The sequence below is a fragment of the Rhincodon typus genome, chromosome 3 (genome assembly GCF_021869965.1).
Source record: "Rhincodon typus isolate 14 chromosome 3, sRhiTyp1.1, whole genome shotgun sequence".
Lineage (NCBI taxonomy): Eukaryota > Metazoa > Chordata > Chondrichthyes > Orectolobiformes > Rhincodontidae > Rhincodon > Rhincodon typus.
In genome coordinates, this window is record NC_063334.1 from 98,914,107 (window position 1) to 98,933,175 (window position 19,069).

General features: G+C 39.8%; 1 protein-coding gene across 1 annotated transcript; it reads left to right on the plus strand.

Annotated features, from left to right (window-relative positions):
- The first annotated feature begins 180 nt into the window (after window positions 1–180).
- On the plus strand, window positions 181–17,913 carry LOC109932008 (corticotropin releasing hormone binding protein). The gene is made up of 7 exons (XM_020531266.2): window positions 181–432; window positions 1,156–1,246; window positions 3,106–3,263; window positions 6,391–6,601; window positions 10,925–11,067; window positions 14,849–14,966; window positions 17,312–17,913. Exons 1-7 carry the CDS (start codon window positions 352–354, stop codon window positions 17,467–17,469), a joined length of 960 nt encoding a protein of 319 aa, XP_020386855.1. The 5' UTR covers window positions 181–351; the 3' UTR covers window positions 17,470–17,913.
- The last annotated feature ends 1,156 nt before the right edge of the window (window positions 17,914–19,069 follow it).

The following is a 19,069-nucleotide window of genomic DNA, read 5'->3' on the forward strand; positions in this document are numbered from 1 at the left end:
TCTCCAGAGTGGGAGCTGAACCTTATGGTTTTAATTGCAGTTACAGGGTATGTTGATGGAAGCTCGCTGTTCGGTTTATCGCTACTGGTGTTTTGTTGCATCTGAAATAATCCGTGGGCTGATTTTTTTTTCTGCGTGTGATAATGACAATCCGTCTTCTGCCGCCGTCACATTCACGTAACTTAGGTAAAAGCGATAGGGTAGCCTAGTAACTCGGTTGTTATCAACGGCTTCTACCCACAGCATAAATTACAGACAGCTTTCAGCCAAGTATAAAAGGCGAATTTCAATCATGTTCCCCAATACTCGTCAGTGACTGCAAGTTGCTAACACGCCGAGACAGAGAGAAAGATGTCTCCTGGCTTCAAGGTTCCGCTACACATCGTGCTGCTGTGGATGGTGATTCTCCAGGGACACGGCAGATACATTGAGGTGGGACATAACTATCAGTCAGTGTCTGCAAAACGGGATCCCTCTGACCATCCATGTGTTCATCTAAACACTTGTCTGTCTCTTTTAGTCTTTTATTTCTGTGATAAGAATTTGCGTTCACGATATTTCAACGTTCCTTCTTTCGTTCACATTCTACGTTGAAATAAATCTTTATCGGTTCGATTGACAGCCATCGCATGCACGTGTTCAGTAACTCTATTCTCAGTCTTTCTCTCCCTTCTGATATCTGCGTCTGGGTCGCCTTCACGTTTCCTCTTTGGAAGATGTGCGGACCATCTGCCCAATTAAAGCTAAGAAACTTTAGCTATGTTTGTTTTTTTTTTCCAACTGGCTTCTTGAGTTTGTATTGGAGACTGTCTTATCAATTCAGAATAGCAGCATACAGAAGCGTCCTTTATAAAGCAACCCTGTGTAACCTGTATAACCCACGCTGATCTGGCGTTGAAAGGTAGCAGATACATTGTATTCAGATTCAATTGTCAGAACCAAGAGGCTAGCGTCTCTGCTGCCGGCGTAAATCTGATTCATTACATCGCGAACATTTTTTACGAATTCCAGTTTAATACATTTCCACGAAAGTTTGCAGGCTTTTTTTAAAAAAAAAATTGCTTTCCGCGACGTGCCTTATGTTTCATTTCCAGCAACAAGTGGTTCTACATTTCACAGATGTGCACTAAGCATTGTTTCCACTTTTCTTAAAAGAAAAATGAAATAATCGAGGACACTCTAGGGCTCCTCAACTCGGAGCTGAAGCGAGAACTTTCTCAAGGTTACATCTACAGCCGAAGTCTGAGTGAGTATAAAAACCGAAAGAACTGCGGTAAATCAGAAACAAAAAAAATTAGAAATTGCAGGTCTGGCAGCATCTATGGAGAGAAATCACAGTTAACGTTTTGGGTCCGGTGACCCTTCTTCAGAACTGATGGTAGTTAGGAATATGTGGGCTTATATGCAGAAGATAGGGTGGAGGTGGGGGTTAAAGAGTAAATGATACGTGGGGATAGAACCCAAAGAGAGAGAGAGACCAGTTAGACCGACAAAGGAGTGGATAACGATCTGGTTAGGAGGGTGAATAGCTTTAATGGGGACTATTAGGTGCTAACAATGGGTGGTGTGTAATAACAGACAGTGATAATAAGGCCTGGTTTTGGGGAAGGGATAAGGACATGGGAGAGCTCAAGCTTTAAAGTTATTGAACACGATATTGAGTCCAGAGGGCTGCAGGGCCCCCAGGCAGAAAATCTGGGCTGGGTGAGTTAGAGGATCTTTGTTGTTTACAGTTGCATTGGGTGAGGAATTCGTGTGCAGGCTCAGACTGTTATACAAGTCAAGAAACAAAGAGGGGTTTGGAAGCTGCAGTCCAAGAAGCAAGTCTTATGGTGTTAGGATTGTTGCTGCCTGGTTACAGGTGTGAGCACCAAATCTGCTCACTTTTAATCCACTTCTTGACATATGGATGTTCCATGTCTCACTGCCTTGCACTGTTGACAGTTAGTTTTTAGTACTCCTGTTCAAATTTTTGTCCCAAACCACGTGTAAGATGTCTATATCTTGGTTTTCCATTCTAAATCAGTCTGAATTTTGATCACTCTGCTTCTGAGGGAGCCAGATATAGGAACGGGTAGACTTTGCATGTTGCCAGACCTCACTCTGAGCTGGAAACCAACTGCAGATGCTGGAAATCTAAAAAAAAAGGATAAAAGCAATTAAAATTCTAATTTAGATAAGAATGTGCCTAGGACAGGGTGAAAATACTCACAGCTCAGAGTGGTGTGTGCAGGAATGAACCTGACAGGTTTGATGTGGTCTTAGGGACAGGTGCTGTATTCCTGCATGAGATTATAGAACAATGGAAGTAGCCACAGTGGGCCAGCTGTTAGAACATTCCGAATACAACTTTAGCTCAGTTAGTTTGGAATGAAGATACCTAAATTTGTTTTGAGGAGTGGTGGTAGGACGTGGAGACACAAAAATATCCCAATTAAATGTAAGACTTTAATAATCATTCCATAAAATCTTGATTATTCCACTATCTCATAATCTCCTGTTCGGGGAGTACAGAATGTTTTTTTTAAATGCAGGACACTTGTTCAAAATTAATTTGGAGGAGTTATTGAGACTGGGACTATTCTGGCAAGGGATGAATCAATACCAACAGCCCTTGGTACCATGTGCAACTATTTTAACCATTTCTGCTAAATTGGCTCTCTTACAAGTAAGGAGTGTAGTATCGCATCCAGTCCTGTATCCCATTGTGCTGTAATTGTCAATGCTATGTACAAGTTTAATTTGTTGAAAAGAAGAATGATGGTGAAGCCCAAACTTTAACAGATATCTTTTAAGAATGCAGTTGTGTAATGTATAACCCAGTCACAATACTTCAAAAGAATTAATATAATGTAATCTACATGTTGAAAAGACAGACTATTCACCAAATTTCAATCATTGATAAAATTGCTTTTATAATCAATAAATGGCTAAAACATTTAACAAATGTTGCATTGCTTTCGCTTTAGAAGATTACAGTAAAATCGTTGTAAGATTTTTAGTTTTGAAGCTGCACAACAGTTGGAACTTAGTAAATCTATGGTAGCCTTCATTTTGAACATCAGATGGCTTATGGTTATTTTCTTGCAATCCTTCTTGCTACAGAATGCATTGACATGTTGAGTCTTGATGGCCGGTTCACATTCAGTGCAGATCGACCACAGCTCCATTGTGCTATCTTCTTCATTGGCAGCCCAGATGAGATTATCTCCCTTGAATATAATTATGTCAATATAGACTGTCAAGGTGGAGATTTCCTCAAGGTATGCATAAACAAGCTAGTTTTTTTTTCAAAAGAGTTCAAACTTTAATGAATAGAGCTGTCTTGGTTTTTTTTGCACGTGATTAATATTATGTTAGATGCCACCATTCTTTGTAATTCCATTTTATCTGTTGATATTCTCGGCCTTCTTAGCTCTTTTAATTTAAGTAGATTCCTCAGAATTCCTTCAGTGTTAAAGTTGCTTCCATGACACTCAGTTTCATGAGTCACATAATAATTTATTTTCCCCTCCATAATTTTTTTTAAACTCCAGCTACATGCAAGATTAGAGTAACCCTTACCCTTGGGAAACATCCTGGTTAGAATTCATGCTAAACAGAATATAAGAAAAAGTGATTTTCTGACATTGAATTGCATTTTCACCCTCCAGAAACCACTCTTTTTCTTTCCCTTTTGCATTCTTTCCTATCATTTTATCAATAATATTGCACTCACTGTACCTCTGAATTTTCTTTTCTTGACAATTAAAGCCTTTTGAGTTAAATTTTAACCTAATTTATTTATTGCGTGGCAAGTCGGTATTTTGAGTCAGATGCCTATTTTAAACTCCCCTCGCTTATTGTCTAACAATCGTGGTATAAAACAGGTGTCCAATACAAAGATGCCTGTTTCAGTCCAGTATTAGATGACAAGTACTTCCATTCTTTTCCAGAAGAAAACAATACGGAGCTTTTCATTTCCCTCAGTCTTTCCTTCCTCAGCGAGCTCGTAAAATCTGATCACTACTTCCTGACATATTCCATATTGTCCTCTATTTGTCACTAATAGTATCAGTTCATCAGTTCCTGATGTGCTTCTAGTTCCTAGATCAACAGGCTGCTTTATTTCTCAGTTAACTTTAGCTCCTCATTATTTGCTCTACTCAAACCAAACATTGTGTAACTCTTCATTCCACTTCCAAGGTTTTTGTGTTTAAAGAAAGGATAATTTATTTCACTGTTTACAGAAGGAGCAGGGGCATTGAAAAAAAGAAATGGCCTAAAATTGGATGAAGCAGCTCTGTATTGCTGCCAGACTCTGTTTCACACTGACAGCTCTGGGATGAAGTTGGCAGTCGATGGAATCAGAAACATATGCTCAAGAAGAAAGGGAGCAAGTGGAACAGCAACAGTTACTTGTAAAGTATGGGATAGACAATGACTTAAATAATAATCAGTAAAATCGCGGAGAGAAATGGTGGTGATATTAGTTAGAAAACAAGAGATCCAGAGACAGGCTAGAAAGCAAGCATGATGAAAACAAGTTAGCATGATGGAGAAATTCAGATTGTTTGGGATGTAGTATTGCTGGTAAGGCCAGGATTTGATGCCCCTGCTTTGTTACTCTTGAGAAGGTGTTGAGCTGCCTTTTTAAATTAATTTCAGTTTGTGTGGTAAACACCAAAGCGCCCTTAGAAATCTATTAGGGAGGAGCTTCAGGACATGAAAAAGTGGTGATAATTCAAAGTCAGGGTGGCATACCACTTCGAGGTATTGGTCTTCCCATGCATTAACTGGGGAGGCGATGGCCTAGTGGTATTATCACTGGTCTGTTAATCCAGAGACCCAGATAATGTTCTGGGGACCTGGATTCAAATCCTGCCATGGCAGCTGGAATTAAGAGTCTAATGATGATCATAAATCCATTGTCGATTGTCAGGAAAAACCCATCTGGTTCACTGATGTCCTTTAGGGAAGGGGCAACTGCCATCCTTACCTGGTCTGGCCTACATGTGACTCCAGACCCACAGAAAAGTGGTTGACTCTTAACTGCCCTCTGGGCAATTAGGGATGGGCAATAAATGCTGCTTCACACATCCTGTGAATGAATAAAGGAAGAAAAAACTGGCCTTGGCCTTCTAAGTGCAGAGGTCACAGGTTTGGAGGGTGCTGCTGGAATGTAACAAGAGGAGGGCATCAAAGAGGAAGTACAGTATTGAGAGACAGATCAAGAGAAAAATCAGTAATGGACAGATGGAGCAATAGTCATTCATTACTTTCTCTAATAAACCAAATGGAAAGAAATAAAGGAGAAGCTTCAAATGTGAAAACTTATGAGGTTGTCTAATAAGGCATGAAAACAATGAAGCTTGTGGTGTAACTATGACAGACCGGACCTAGGACAAAGAAATAGTCCAGGTGTCCAAATAAATCCTCATGTCTTGCAGTGCATGTGTTAATCCCATTTTGTTTACAATGCATTAGTGTTGCCAGTTATTACTCTTCTAGGGAAAGGAGAAAGTTCCAGTAGTAAGCAGTAAGCTAATCAATATTTTTTACAAAAAGATGAATTAATATTATCAGACCTTTCACTTTCAGATGCTGATTTGACTGGTTGTGTTTTCCTGAATTTATGCTTTATTGCTGATTTTATTTTTGTTTTTAACTGGCTTTTCTTCAGTTTTCTTCTTGAAGTTCCCACACATTGCAACACAGTGCATACACATTCCATTTCAGAACAGTGCATTGGCTCTAAGCTCTTTGTGATGTTTTCAGGCAGTGATTTGTCTACGTACAAATAACATGTTTGGGTACAAAGCAAAATACTGCAAATGCTTCTAATTTGAAATTTTAAAACAAAAGTGCTGAAAAGGCTCATTAGGTCAAGCTGTACCATCAGAGAGAGAAACAGAATTATTGGCCTGTATTTTACTAGTCCTTTGGGAAAAGGCTAGGAGGCAGTAGTCAGTGTACATAAAGTGGTGCCCGAAGATGGATGTTGTCCTGCCCATCATATTCCTACATCCTTGCCATTTTTCTAGCCCCAGATAAGGTGGCAGAGAGCAGGTGATGATGATAGGAGTTTGGGGAGGGGAGTGAGGTTGCCCTAGTAGCTGTCCTTAATAGGGACAACTGCCAGGGACATCATCCAGCTCCCTGGGTCCTGTAGGCCACCGAAATGGGATTGGCCCTGCCTTCACACCTCCCAGCCAAACTCCACTGTAAAGACTAAATCTATTCCCCAACATTTCGGGTGGATAGTCTTCCATCAGGACTGACGTAGGACTAGTGAACGGTCATCATTCTGAAATTCATTCAGTTTCTCTCTCCACAGTTACTGCCTGATCCACCGTCATTTTCTGTTTTTAATTTCTTCTATTGCCCTAAATAATTTGCATTGATGCACAGGTCTTTGATGGCTGGATATTGAAGGGGGAAAAGTTTCCAAGCGCCGTAGACCACCCTCTCTCCACCTCAGAGCGTTACTTTGATTTCTGTGATAGTAACAACATCAAGACAATAATCAGATCCTCTCAAAATGTGGCAATGCTGTTCTTCAGAATTCACATGTCTGGAAATGGATTTTCCTTAACAATAAAGAAATTAAGCAATCCTTTCCGTAAGTATTTATTTTTAAGCACATTTTTACATGTTATTTGAAAGAATAAACTATCAAGCTACCTTTTAGGAGTTCATTCTTTGCTTTCTGAATGTTTTATTTCAAATTTGTCACTGTTGTCTCCTGAAGGCATTCACACTGGGTTACAGTTCTTGTACCACTAGCAGCCTTCAGTTAAGAGATTACTCGCTATATGTGGTCTTAGACTATGTGTGTGTATGCAGTTTCGCCTGATATCCACGCGCATGAATTTTCCATTATGGTCAGTGGATAGGAAAGAAGTGGGAACTCTGGTTGGCTTACCTTTTATTTATCAACCATCTAACTTCATAATGCTGTAGCCCATTGTAATATGTCATTGCCATTCAAGCCAACAAACTCAACACAGAATTGTGATTGGCCTCAATTTTGTTAACTCAGTAGGGTTGCCAAACGGACAACGTGTAACCATCTAATTTTTCTTTCCACTGAAATCATATATTTTATGTATTTTACACCCCCTGAACTTTAAAGTTCAACCCAACCATTTAAATCCTTAAGAACGTAAAAGAAAATCTAACTCCCATGTTAGATTTAAATTATGGTACTCCATTATTAGTTTGTGTACCTAAACATTCTCCCTCCAGCATTGTCATTCTGTAGCTGTTCTATCTACAGGATGCACTGGGAAAACATAATAATGCTTCTTTAATTTTAGCCCTTGCGACAGTGATATTATCACAAAACTGATAATTTATTGACCCAGATTAATGTATTGGGAACAGAGGTTCAAATCTCACCTATTCAGTTGATGGAATTTAAGTTAATCTGAAATTGAAAGCTAATCTTACTAATGGTGATCATGAAACTATCATAGGTTGCCATAAAAACCCATCCGGCTCATGTCCTTTAGGAAAGAAAATCTGCCATACTACCTGTACTGGTATTGTATGTCTCCAAATCAACAGCAATGTGGTTGACTCCTAGCTATCCTCTGAAATCACCAGGAAAGCCATCCAATTCAAGGCCAGTTGGGATGAGCAACAAATCCTGGTGTTGTTAACGACATGCTCGTCCCATGAAAGACTTTTTTTTAAAATATTACTTAACCAAAAGACAAGTGTAGTGGTCCTGATGTTGGTGTTGGTGATGCTGGGGAGGTGAGCCACAGTCAATAACTAGATAACAGGAGCATTTGAAACTGGAACACTGTCATTGTTCCCCAAGTATGATCCCAGACTTACCCATAAACCTCTCTATAAGTCTCACTCAAGATGACAAAACACGCAATATAATGTATGAAAATGCAGTGTAACATGAAAATGATTGGAATATAAAAATATATGTAAAATAGTGTTTTGACAATATTTAATGCATGAATTAGACCAACAGTTGAATTTGAGGGAAGGGTGCAACAATGTCAGTCTATTAAATAAGTATAGTACATCGGTATAAAATTATGGCATTAGATTTTAGTCATAGACTTTAAATCATTGGAATGACATTATTAGCTAACATCTAAAGAGCACACAGCTTCAAAAGTGTATCTGAAGATAGTGTTTGTTCATTCTGAATTCATTAGGCTATGGTAATAAACATGAGTATTGTACATATTAGTATAGTTCGAAGAACAATTTCCCAATGTGCCATATGTTACATATGAAACCTTTGATGCAATATTTTACCAGGAGTTGCTAAATTAATTTTCTGTTAAAGATAATGCAGGAAATGTTAAACTGAGCCTAAAAAAAGTACAATGTTTATATTTTACCAAAAATAATTCAATTTATTTATTATTCTAACATAAACACAATACAAAAATCTATCCAAGGAGAATGGTATGGAAATTATTGTGTTGAGCCTATTCATCGGGGTAAAACAGATCAATTCACCAACAGGAGAAAACTTTGCATACCCAGAGGCCACTGCCTTGTTCACTTAAGCATCATGTAGAACATTCCTCACCCCAGTCATGGTCATTCTGAGGATTTCTGCCATTGAGAAAGGAAGCCCCAAATTGTTATCTCCCATCAAGCACCTGTCCACAAAAGGGTGACTAGCAGCACCTTGTTCCAGGTACAGGTATTTCAGCTATAATGCGTGTTTTGTTAATGCAAATTGGCTGTAATGTGATTGATGAATAGTGGATGCTGTTTGGATAACGCAAACTTTCTACTGTACAGATATAGTAATTTTCTATAGCGATTTCCCTATAACGTGATTTTCTATGGCGATTTTCTATAGCACAAGGTCACACCAGAACACAACTATCGTGATATAGGAGAACTACCTGCATTCAGAGGAAGCCCAAGAACTAACTTCCTCAGACCTCTTGCAACACTGGATTTTGGATCAGGATTTTGCCCCACCCCCAACACCCAAGTGGGGCAAGTACAGGGACAAACTATCATGAACTTCATGGCATGCCAATTTGCTATGTTAACTGAGCTACGAGTTTCATCTCCTTGGGAATTGTAGAGCCTCCTGTTGACTCTTCAGCTTCCAGAGTCAGTCTGCCGTCATTAGTTGGAGGGTGAGCCCACCCACTGGCAACTATTTGGCTAATTTAGGAAAAATCCCTGCTGGGTGACCTTTCCCCTCACAGTGTTAGTTAGTGACCGTTATCTGACCCCAACCTTTTCCCAACCCAAATTTCTGCCAATTGCATCTGGACCTTAAAATACCCAGCAGGTTTAATTTCAAGCCTTGTGTCTCAATACGAGTTCATATTTGTGAATTAATCATCAACAATGTCGACCTGAATGTCTTGTGAAAGCCAAACGTTCATTTAAAACAATATGCTTTAAACAAAATGTTATGAGGAATCTTCCATTACAGCCTGGAAGATAAACAAGCTTTCCATGCAGCAACCACGTGCTCTAGTTAGCACCACAAGTGTTCAGTATAGCTTCATGCATGATGTCTTTTGAACATTACACAGCCACTAATCAGTTCATGGCTCGAGCTGTGCAAATGCATTATGAAAATTGTAAATTACCCCTCAGACAAAACTAATACAGTACACAGAATGCTGTTAGAATTGGCCTATGATTCTTTTCCCTAGAAAAGTGATCCAACACATGATATGCAGAGCAGAAAATTGAAGTAAAATAATTTATCCTTGCAACATTGTAAACTCCATTAACTGTATGAGCACCCTATTTGATCATTAAATCCAGTTGTTTGAGGTAACCTACTCATTGCATGGATTAAAAATTGATTATGTGAGAATAGACAGTGATTCACAGCCGCTCTGCACCACATGGGAAAAATTCAAAACCTAGTATTTAAACGAACAATCTGTGGGGACTCCTATGGTGCAGTAGTAGTATCCCTACCTATGAGCCAGAAGAACCTGGAGTTAGGACCCACCTCCTTTACAGTTGTGTCATAAAATGACTGAACAGGTTGATTAAAAATATCTTCTACTACAAGTCACTTTCATAAAACCACAGCCCAAAATTCATCTGTAAAGAATGGCTACAGTGATGTTAACACTACAGTGATGTTCTATATATCAGTTGTGATGAGATATTACCATAAAACAGGCACTCAGCATACCCACATCTGACTGAGCATTACATTTAATGGCTTATTCAACTGACCTTAGTTGAATTGTTGTTAGGATTAATGAATCTCATATGTCTTGAGAATACTTGAGCCCACATTTCACTCCCTCATGAGAGCTGGATAAAATTTAATCGCCAAGTTAATGTATTCCTGATTTGGGCCAATTATGAAACTATTAACTCCCTTATGGTAGGACGGCCAGAGAGACTGCCTGTCGTGAGCCTCAAATCCATTATTTTCTCAAAATTAATTTGGAATCTCCCTGCTGGCCAATGCAATCAATTGATTTTGCAGGTATTTTGGATTGTTAAAATGCAAAGTCTTCTTTTTCCACTCCTGTAGCAATGTTGGCCTCTAGCTGCAACCAGACATTCTTAGCCCCCAGAACTGCCATGGGGCACATGAGGAAAAATGTAGCAGACAATGAATTTTCATCGTTCACAGACCTCATCAGGAAATGGATTGGCAGAATATACTGCATGTATACCCCTAGATGGGGAAGTGGAAGGGATGTGGTGATCCATGATCCATTTCCCAGTCCTATCAGCCAGATCTATAAAGGAAGGTTCAGAACTTGCCTTCATTGTGTGCAGAAAATGGACTGGGGAAAATGAGTAAAATTATAACAAAGGTGACTGTAAATAGCAAAATAAAATAACACTGGACAGAGCATTGGCATTCAAATCACAACTCCACTGCTGCTGTTTAAAATCCAAACAGTTTGTATTTGTGTAGCAATTCTGTCTCTCAAATATTGTTTGTTCTTCCACAAAGCTTGCAATGTGATATCTCAGACTCCTGATGGAAGGTTCACAATGGTCATTCCTCACCAGAAGAGAAACTGCAGCTTTTCCATCATTTACCCAACAGAAATCGTGATCTCTGAGCTGACCCTGGGACATTTCAATGACCTGCAGGTATTCTGACCCACAAAGGATTAGTTCACTAATTAATTAAGGCTGTGTTGAAATGTTATGTAATTTATCACATGAGTTTAGAAAGAAATTATACATGTGCCTAAAATATGGTTCGAAAGCATGCCACTGGATCCTGCAGCACCTGAGGAATCTTATTGTTTGTAGAAATTTGGGTATTTTAGAGACATGAGCAAATAGTTAATGAAACTGCTTACAAACTTTCCAGGGGCTGACTAAAGCAATAGAATATGAAGGTACTTTCAATAAATTGACACCAGCTAGAAATCTTACATTTAGGTTATTTCAGTCCTGGCTTGAAAGCGTGTGGGCCCAAACTGCAAATCATCCTTTTTTTGACACTAAGTGCTATAAAATTGCCAGTCTCACTCTAAAGGTTACAAAGTTGATTGATGCTGTCAATTTCATTAACTTTTGTCCCTGCTGCAAATTCTATGCCCCAGCCACCAGCTCCATCCCGCCCGCTGGTAACTGCCTAAGGCTGAACCACAGCCTTCCTAACTTTGGACCTACAATATTTAACCGGGAGATGATTTGTTGAGCAGTATGCACTGCCACTAACCCCATTTATTTCCATTTCAGTAACAATGTCCGACCCCACCCCACCTCAGCTCAATTGTTGCTGAAACTGTCATACATGTCTTTGCACTCACTAAAGATAAAATTGCCATTGTTGTTCCAGACTACAGGGGTGCTCTTCCATGAGAGATGGCAGGTGATGGTTTAACCTGAGACTCACCATATCTCAGTTATAGGAAGATGTTGAGAAGAAGAATCCCTCATGGTAACCTCAGTCAGTGCAGGAAATGATTCCACACTGTTGGCCTCAGTCTGCATCAGCTGTTCAGCCAACTGAGCTTCTTGGAGCTATCATGTACCTGAGCTTCAGTGTATTCAGCTTTAAGTAATCTTTTCATGGCTTTATCCCAGCACTTCTGAAATTAACACTAATTCTTCACTCTAAAATACCCTAGTTCATTATACATCCCTTCCTTCTCAGGAGCACTGTTTGCACAACCATCCTGTTCAAAGGATTTAATGAGATTGCCCCACTTGAAGTCAGAAGTGAACTTTAAAACTCTGTCTCAGCTGTGGGTGTTTCCCCTCAGCTTTACTAAGAAATAAGTTCCAGGACTCAGTAACAAACCTTAAGGCTGCATTATTTACCATGCCGAGGCAAAAAACAACATAAAATAAGTAAAAGTCTATGAGTGGTGCACAAACCCATTAGTTCTGAAGCCAGGACTCAAAGACTGTTTTTAAAATAAATCACCATGACTACAGAGATAACAAGGTGTAGAGCTGGATGAACACAGCAGGCCAAGCAGCATCATAGGAGCAGGAAGGCTGACGTTTCGGGCCTAGACCCTTCATCAGACCCTTCATCACCATGACTACAGAAATGTTTGTGATTAATTATTAATAAATTAGTGAATTAATTATTAACTTCAGACATGCAGAAAACCCATAGTTACTAATTCAAAATACAGAAGCCCAAACTCATAAAAATAACATTAAAATTATACATTCCCCAGTGCCTTGAAGAATGTTGCTGTGTTAAAAGTACTATGTAAGTGCAAGTTGTTAATGATGGCTTTGTTGAAATGAGAAATGAAAAGGCGATGTGAGCAGAAAGTCTCCCTGTGAGGTTTAAGTCTTTATGGTGGGATGGAGTACAGATGGCAGAGTCAAAATATAATTGCTTATATCTGATCCAAAGTGATTGTTGCCAATAATTGTTGAAAAAAAGTGCAAAATGTTCCATTTCACAATCTGATGAGCAAGACATTCACACCCACGTGAAAAAAAGAGCGTACTGGAAAAGATATAGAAAATTTGCCTGTATGAGTACATGAGGTTTATCACAACCTTCGCAAAATAATTGTTGATAGCATACACTAAAATAAGCATATGTCATAAGGCTGCAATGTATTAATTTTGTACAAATGCAGCCAATCCAACAGTTGAATATATCTTGCTGCCTGGTATCACTACTTATGACTGTATTAATTGTAATCAATAATACATTTTTTTTTAGGTGGAAATACACTGTTAGTCGCCACATGATGATTCAGCTCTTTGTCATTATATGGGCAGTTACTGAAAATAACAGGGTGCCATTCTCTGGCCCAGTGAAAATGGATTTCTGCTTGAGAGAATTTGCGGGCATTAGTGAAACTCTGAGAACAATGCTTGCTCACTGTTAACGAAACGATCTTAAGTTTCATCTTTGAATTATACTGAAAAGCTGGCGAGAAGCCAAAGCAGTGTGACAGAACACCCTGGAAGTGGGCTTGCACATTTTGACAAATTGAATTCACACAAGTTGAGATCTGAATTATACTTCACAATTTGTGATGATGCTAAGTCAAAGATTGGTTCACATTTATGTAAGCTGCATTGTATGTCTGGAATAACAAAGACAGCTGTTTTCATACAGATAGAACCGTGCTACCATCTCTATTCCCATGGCAGCCTATATGTTAATGTTAGGAAAATTGAACTGGAACCTCATGCAGAAATATCACACATCCCCTGATAGCGATGACATCTGAAACATACTTCCAAGTTGTACCCTGTGGACTATAATGTGAAGTTTTGGTTTACGTAATTCCACATTGATCACACCCAAAGAGACAGACAGTGTATACCATTAGAACATATACAGGAGGGATTAATTTTGTCGATGTAAACATTAACCAACATTGTTACAAATATGAAAACGGAGGAATGGAGGGGAAATGTGATCTGCTCTGGATGGCTTTGCTGTTAATGCTTACAGAGGGAGCCCAGGTTGTTTTATGGGGAAGAAGGTGCAAGTTACTGTCACCTGGAAACAATGACTAGAGCAACTGTGTTGACAATGGATAGACTGTTGGTCTCCAAAGCATTAGAAATGTCAGATACTGTAAAAGGCTATACTCTAATCTAAAGATTTAATTCCAGAATAGAATGAGAGAATAACTAATTAGCATTTCTACCAAGATACAAAACTCATGTCATTCTTGTTTCCATAGAAATTGGCTATGACAGACTAAGAGTTCATAGGAAGCCATTATAAGGTGCAGGTTTTCCTAAAAGTATCCCTGAATCTCACAGTGAGGATGAATCCAGGGAGAGAGAGAGACGGACAGACAGAGAGATAGTAGCAGCAAAATGCAAGTAGATCACGCTCTAATTGAAGAGACCAAAATTGTGAGAGTTTAAACAAATCTGGAAGTTTCATTTTGCATTGGCTCGAGAGAGGAACCTTCTGGGTTACATACGCTGTGAAAATCAGGTTGGAGATTAGAAGTTAACAAGATTGGAAAGAGAAAGGAGCTAAGAGTCATTTTGAACTGGTTCTTGGAGAATGATGTTAAGTCACCTGAGGACCAAAGTATAGTAGAATCATGGCAAGGAAATTTCAGTCATTTTAATTGTTGAACAGAGGATCCTTCCTGAAATACAAAGTATAAGTTGTCTACAAAAATTAATCAGTATCACTTTTAGTTTTTGTGTTATGTAAAAGTCTTGAAACTTGAAATCTTGATGTCTGATCATTTCAGTCAGTCACCTTTGAATTTCTTTTTAAAAGTTATAGGTCATAAAACCTTCTGGTTAGAACTTACATTTTCATTTAAGCAAACTGACAGGTCTAACAACTTTACTTTCTCTCAAATGCGGAAATTAGCAGATGATAATGAGCTGTTTTGGGATATGCCCTCTGTGGAGTACCAAGCATGAATGAGCTGCATTGATTTCTTTGTGTCATGTCCATTAGATACCTGTTAAAAGCTGTGGTGGAGCAACTGATTTTGTGCAACTTTTGGGAGGGAATAGACTGGACCCGAGCCAGATGTACCCAGTGGCTGACATTTGCTACTCATTCAGTGGACCAGGTGAGAGATTGATTCCATGAATCAAAGTTCTATAGGTGCGTTAAAATTTATTTAAAACAGCTTTCCGTGTTTGGAAAGACATATTTTGAATAAAAATATATATATGTGTATTTATGTTTCTTTTAATTTATTATAGTTGTTAATGATTAAGTTAATAAATATTTCTATGTTGACTGTGTGTGATGTTTATTGGGATTTGACGGCTATCATGAAAGGACAGAATGATATTATCCCATGTAATTTTTTTCTATCAGAATTTTACTTCCTTTTAATTTATGCCTTCCCAATGAATCAGGTTTTTTTTTGGATCAAGGGATTGAGTATTCATTTTGTTTGCATAAAACATGACCTCTGATCATTTTTCTACAAATTTTATTTTGGAAGGTCGAATTTGAATGCAGAAAACAGGGTTAATGGCAGGATTCTCAGCAATGTAGAGGAACAGAGGGATCTTGGGGTTCACGTCCATTGATCCCGTAAAGTTGCTACCCAAGTTGATGGGGTTGTAAAGAAGGCGTATGGTGTGTTGTCTTTCATTGGCAGGGGAATTGAGTTTAAGAGCCGTGAGGTTATGCTGCAGCTGTATAAAACTCTGGTTAGACCACACATGGAATATTGTGTTCAGTTCTAATCACCTCATTATAGGAAAGATGTGGAAGCTTTAGAGAGGGTGCAGAGGGGAGAGGGCAGGTCTTATGAGGAAAGGTTGAAGGAGCTAGGGGTTTTTTCATTGGAGCGAGGAAGGTTGAGAGGTGACTTGATTGAGGTTTACAAGATGATGAGAGGCATAGATAGAGTGGATAGCCAGAGACTTTTTCCCTGGGCAGAAATGACTATTATGAGGGAGCATAATTTTAAAGTGATTGGAGGAAGGTATAGGGGAGATGTCAGAGGTAGGTTCTTCACACAGAGAGCGGTGGGCGTGTGGAATGCGCTGCCGGCAGTGGTTGTGGAGTCAGATATTTTAGAGACTTCTAAGCGACTCTTGGATAGGCACATGGAGGGTAGTAAAATGTAGGGTATGCAGGGTAGATTGATCTTGGTAGGATAATAGGTCAGCACAACATCGTGGGCTGAAGGGTCTGTACTGTGCTGTACTGTTCTGTGTTCTAAGTTCTTGTCTACAGTCTTGTTGCTCATTAATTCCTTTTGGCTGAGCTTGTGGAGGTGTTTGGCGGTTCACAGAGTTGTTCAAAGTTGGTGACATTGACAAGGATTGGTGCTACACATGGCAAAGCCCTTGGTTCGCACTGCTGGAATTTTGGTCGGATTGTCTCTCAATCATAGGTTCTTGAGTAACCATCACCTTGGACTGAAGCATGTATGAGAAAGACGCAAAGCAATAGAGAACAAGTTGTTCACAGAGGGAGGAGGAGATGGTGGGAGTGAAAGAGCTCTTAAAGATCTATCGACCAATGGTCTCACAGGAAGATGCCTTTTACTCTAACTGAACCCAGAGGCAGTGTGTGCATTGACTCCATTTTACAAAAGGTGTGCACACAGATATCTACCAGCCTGTGTAGGCAGATCTGCAACCTCAGAGTACGACATAGATGGTGACTGTGAAAGTAACCATGACCCCGAATTTCTTCAGTATTCTACCAGGCTGGCCCAGGCAACATCTGGAACATCTCCCCATTCAACTTTATTTTATCCCTTCATAGGATGTGGGGGTCACTGGCTAGTTCAGCATTTATTTCCCATCTTAATTGCCCTTGAGAAGGTGGTGATGAGCTTCTTGAACAACTGCAGTCCTTGGATTGTAGGGACACCTGCAATGCCAGTAGGGAGTGAGGTGCTGGATTTTGACCCAACAACACTGAAGGAACGGCCATACAGCTCCAAGTCAGGATGGTGTGACTTGAAGGGCCACTCGCAGGTTGTGGTGTTCCCATGCACCCACTGCTCTTTCATTCTGGGTGGTAGAGGTTGTGGGTTCACAAGGTGCTGTCTGGAGGAGCCTTGATGAATTATTAATGTGCAATAGATGCACCTCCTCTTTAAGAGATATAGGCTTTAAGTGTCGATAACCCCGAATAAAACTTGGCTCCTTGCTGAGACGTGCAGGCAGCGCGGCCTGTTCTCTATGGCCATTAGTAATTGACAGGCAGCAAGAAGATTGTCTGCTATATCACAATGAAAGTGAGGGCTTAATCGTGCATCACAATTCCTGTCCCTCGCTTTGGGACCTATCCAATTGCTCCCCTTAGGATTCTGTCGGGTACTTTTATGTGCTTAGAGGTAATCGCTGCAATCACATTCACAGCAGTTACCTTTTATTCTTTTGAGGACTAGTTTATTTGAAAGGCTTTTTTTTATTAAACTTAACATTTTTTTCATTTCAGCACAAATTAAGATTGGGTGTGACAACACCGTAGTGCGCATTGTGTCCAGCGGCAAGTATATAAATCGCCTTACGTTTGAGTACCGCCAGCTGAGGCAGTACGAGATGGACAAACAAAATGAAAACGGGGTTGAGGATTTCTGCTACGCTGCAGAGTGAGTGGATTTCTCTGTACAGACTCCACCTGCTCTTTGATTAAAGGAGAAAAGCTGTGGCATTGTTGTAATTCTGTCAAAAGTGTGAGATCTGTAGTGGTCATCTGTTACTACCTTGTTAATTCATTTATTAGAACTTTGCCGGGTAGCTGCTGCTTTATCTTCCCGATTAATGAATGAACTCTTGTGGTGAGCTCTTGCTGCTTTGCCAGTGAGTTAGTCAGCAAGTGTTATGTTTAAGGCAGACCAGCAGCCAGAATGGTTATTAGGCTGACAGGAAAAAAAAATCATTGCTTGCTAAGACTTTATTTGATTCGATTGTGATAGCAAAGTATATTTACTTCATATTTATTGCTTAGAAATGATGCTGTCACACTGGACCACCAGCACTGTATAAAACACTTTGTGAGGCAATCAAGTATTATGTAAATAAAGATAATTAACAGCAGTATCTTTATTCTGTGCCATGTTCTGGGGAATAGCCTTTTTTTGTTCTGACAGAAGTGGTAAACTGAATGTGAATGACACATACTGGTCCAACTCATCTTGCATACTTCAAAATGGTGCTCCATTACAATCAGTCCACTCAGGTCCAAATATAGTTGGGTTTTTAACTGTATTTTTCCTTTGTGTGGACAGGGTTAAAATCCTCTGAGGAATGTTCACCAGTCCCTCTTCAATTGTGGCAATCACTGTATTAGTTAATAATATGGTACCAAACTAAATATTTTTCAAGATTCTAAATTACTTTTAAAATTTCAAGTATATTTACAATTGAACTCTTGACTTCAAAGACCAAAAGTGGCATTTTAACCTCCAGGGGAGGGTGGGATTGGGTGGTGATAGAGGGTTCAAGGAGGCAGCAACAAATCAGACCACACTGCGGACACAGATCCACCCTGCTGACTTTTGGATTTTTTTTTTACTGAGGCTGGGAAGAGATCAGCGGCCAATCCACTCACCACAACGAGGTTGACATTTTAAATATGGAGGGTTTCCAATTCTGCCACACTTCTTCCCACCATCACACCCCCACCCTCCCCAAACAGACACCCATGAATCAAACCCCTCTGTGATTGAGGATCAGCGCTAGCCCCCACTCCCCATTGCACTGAGTTTAATCAGGGACCGAATTTCTCCCAGGTTGGGGATTGCATTCCAACTTGGATTGAAGATCAGAATCCCTTCAGAATCAGTGATTGAACCCATTCTCAGATCAGCCATCTACAAGATTCAGGGATCAGACCCAATCCAGTATTGATGATTAGACCTTTGGTACCCTGAGCTCAGGCTGATCAGACGCTTTGTAAGACTGTACTCCTACCAGGATCAGTAAACTAATACTCCCAAGGATCTGATGCCATAGGATCAGGCACTTAGTCCTGTAACCTCCACCCTTGGGCTCCCTGCGTGATTGGAACCCAGACTTGTCAATCAAGCTTATCTCTGGGCAGGCAATCTATCGGTGAATGAAGAAAATGTATCCTTCCAGATTTGACAGACCTGTTCTTCCTTCATTCCCACCATACTGGCAAGTCAAAACTATCCAGATTCACCAAACAGAAGGAATTGTGTTGAACCAGCTCTCTGAGTATTCTAACCTC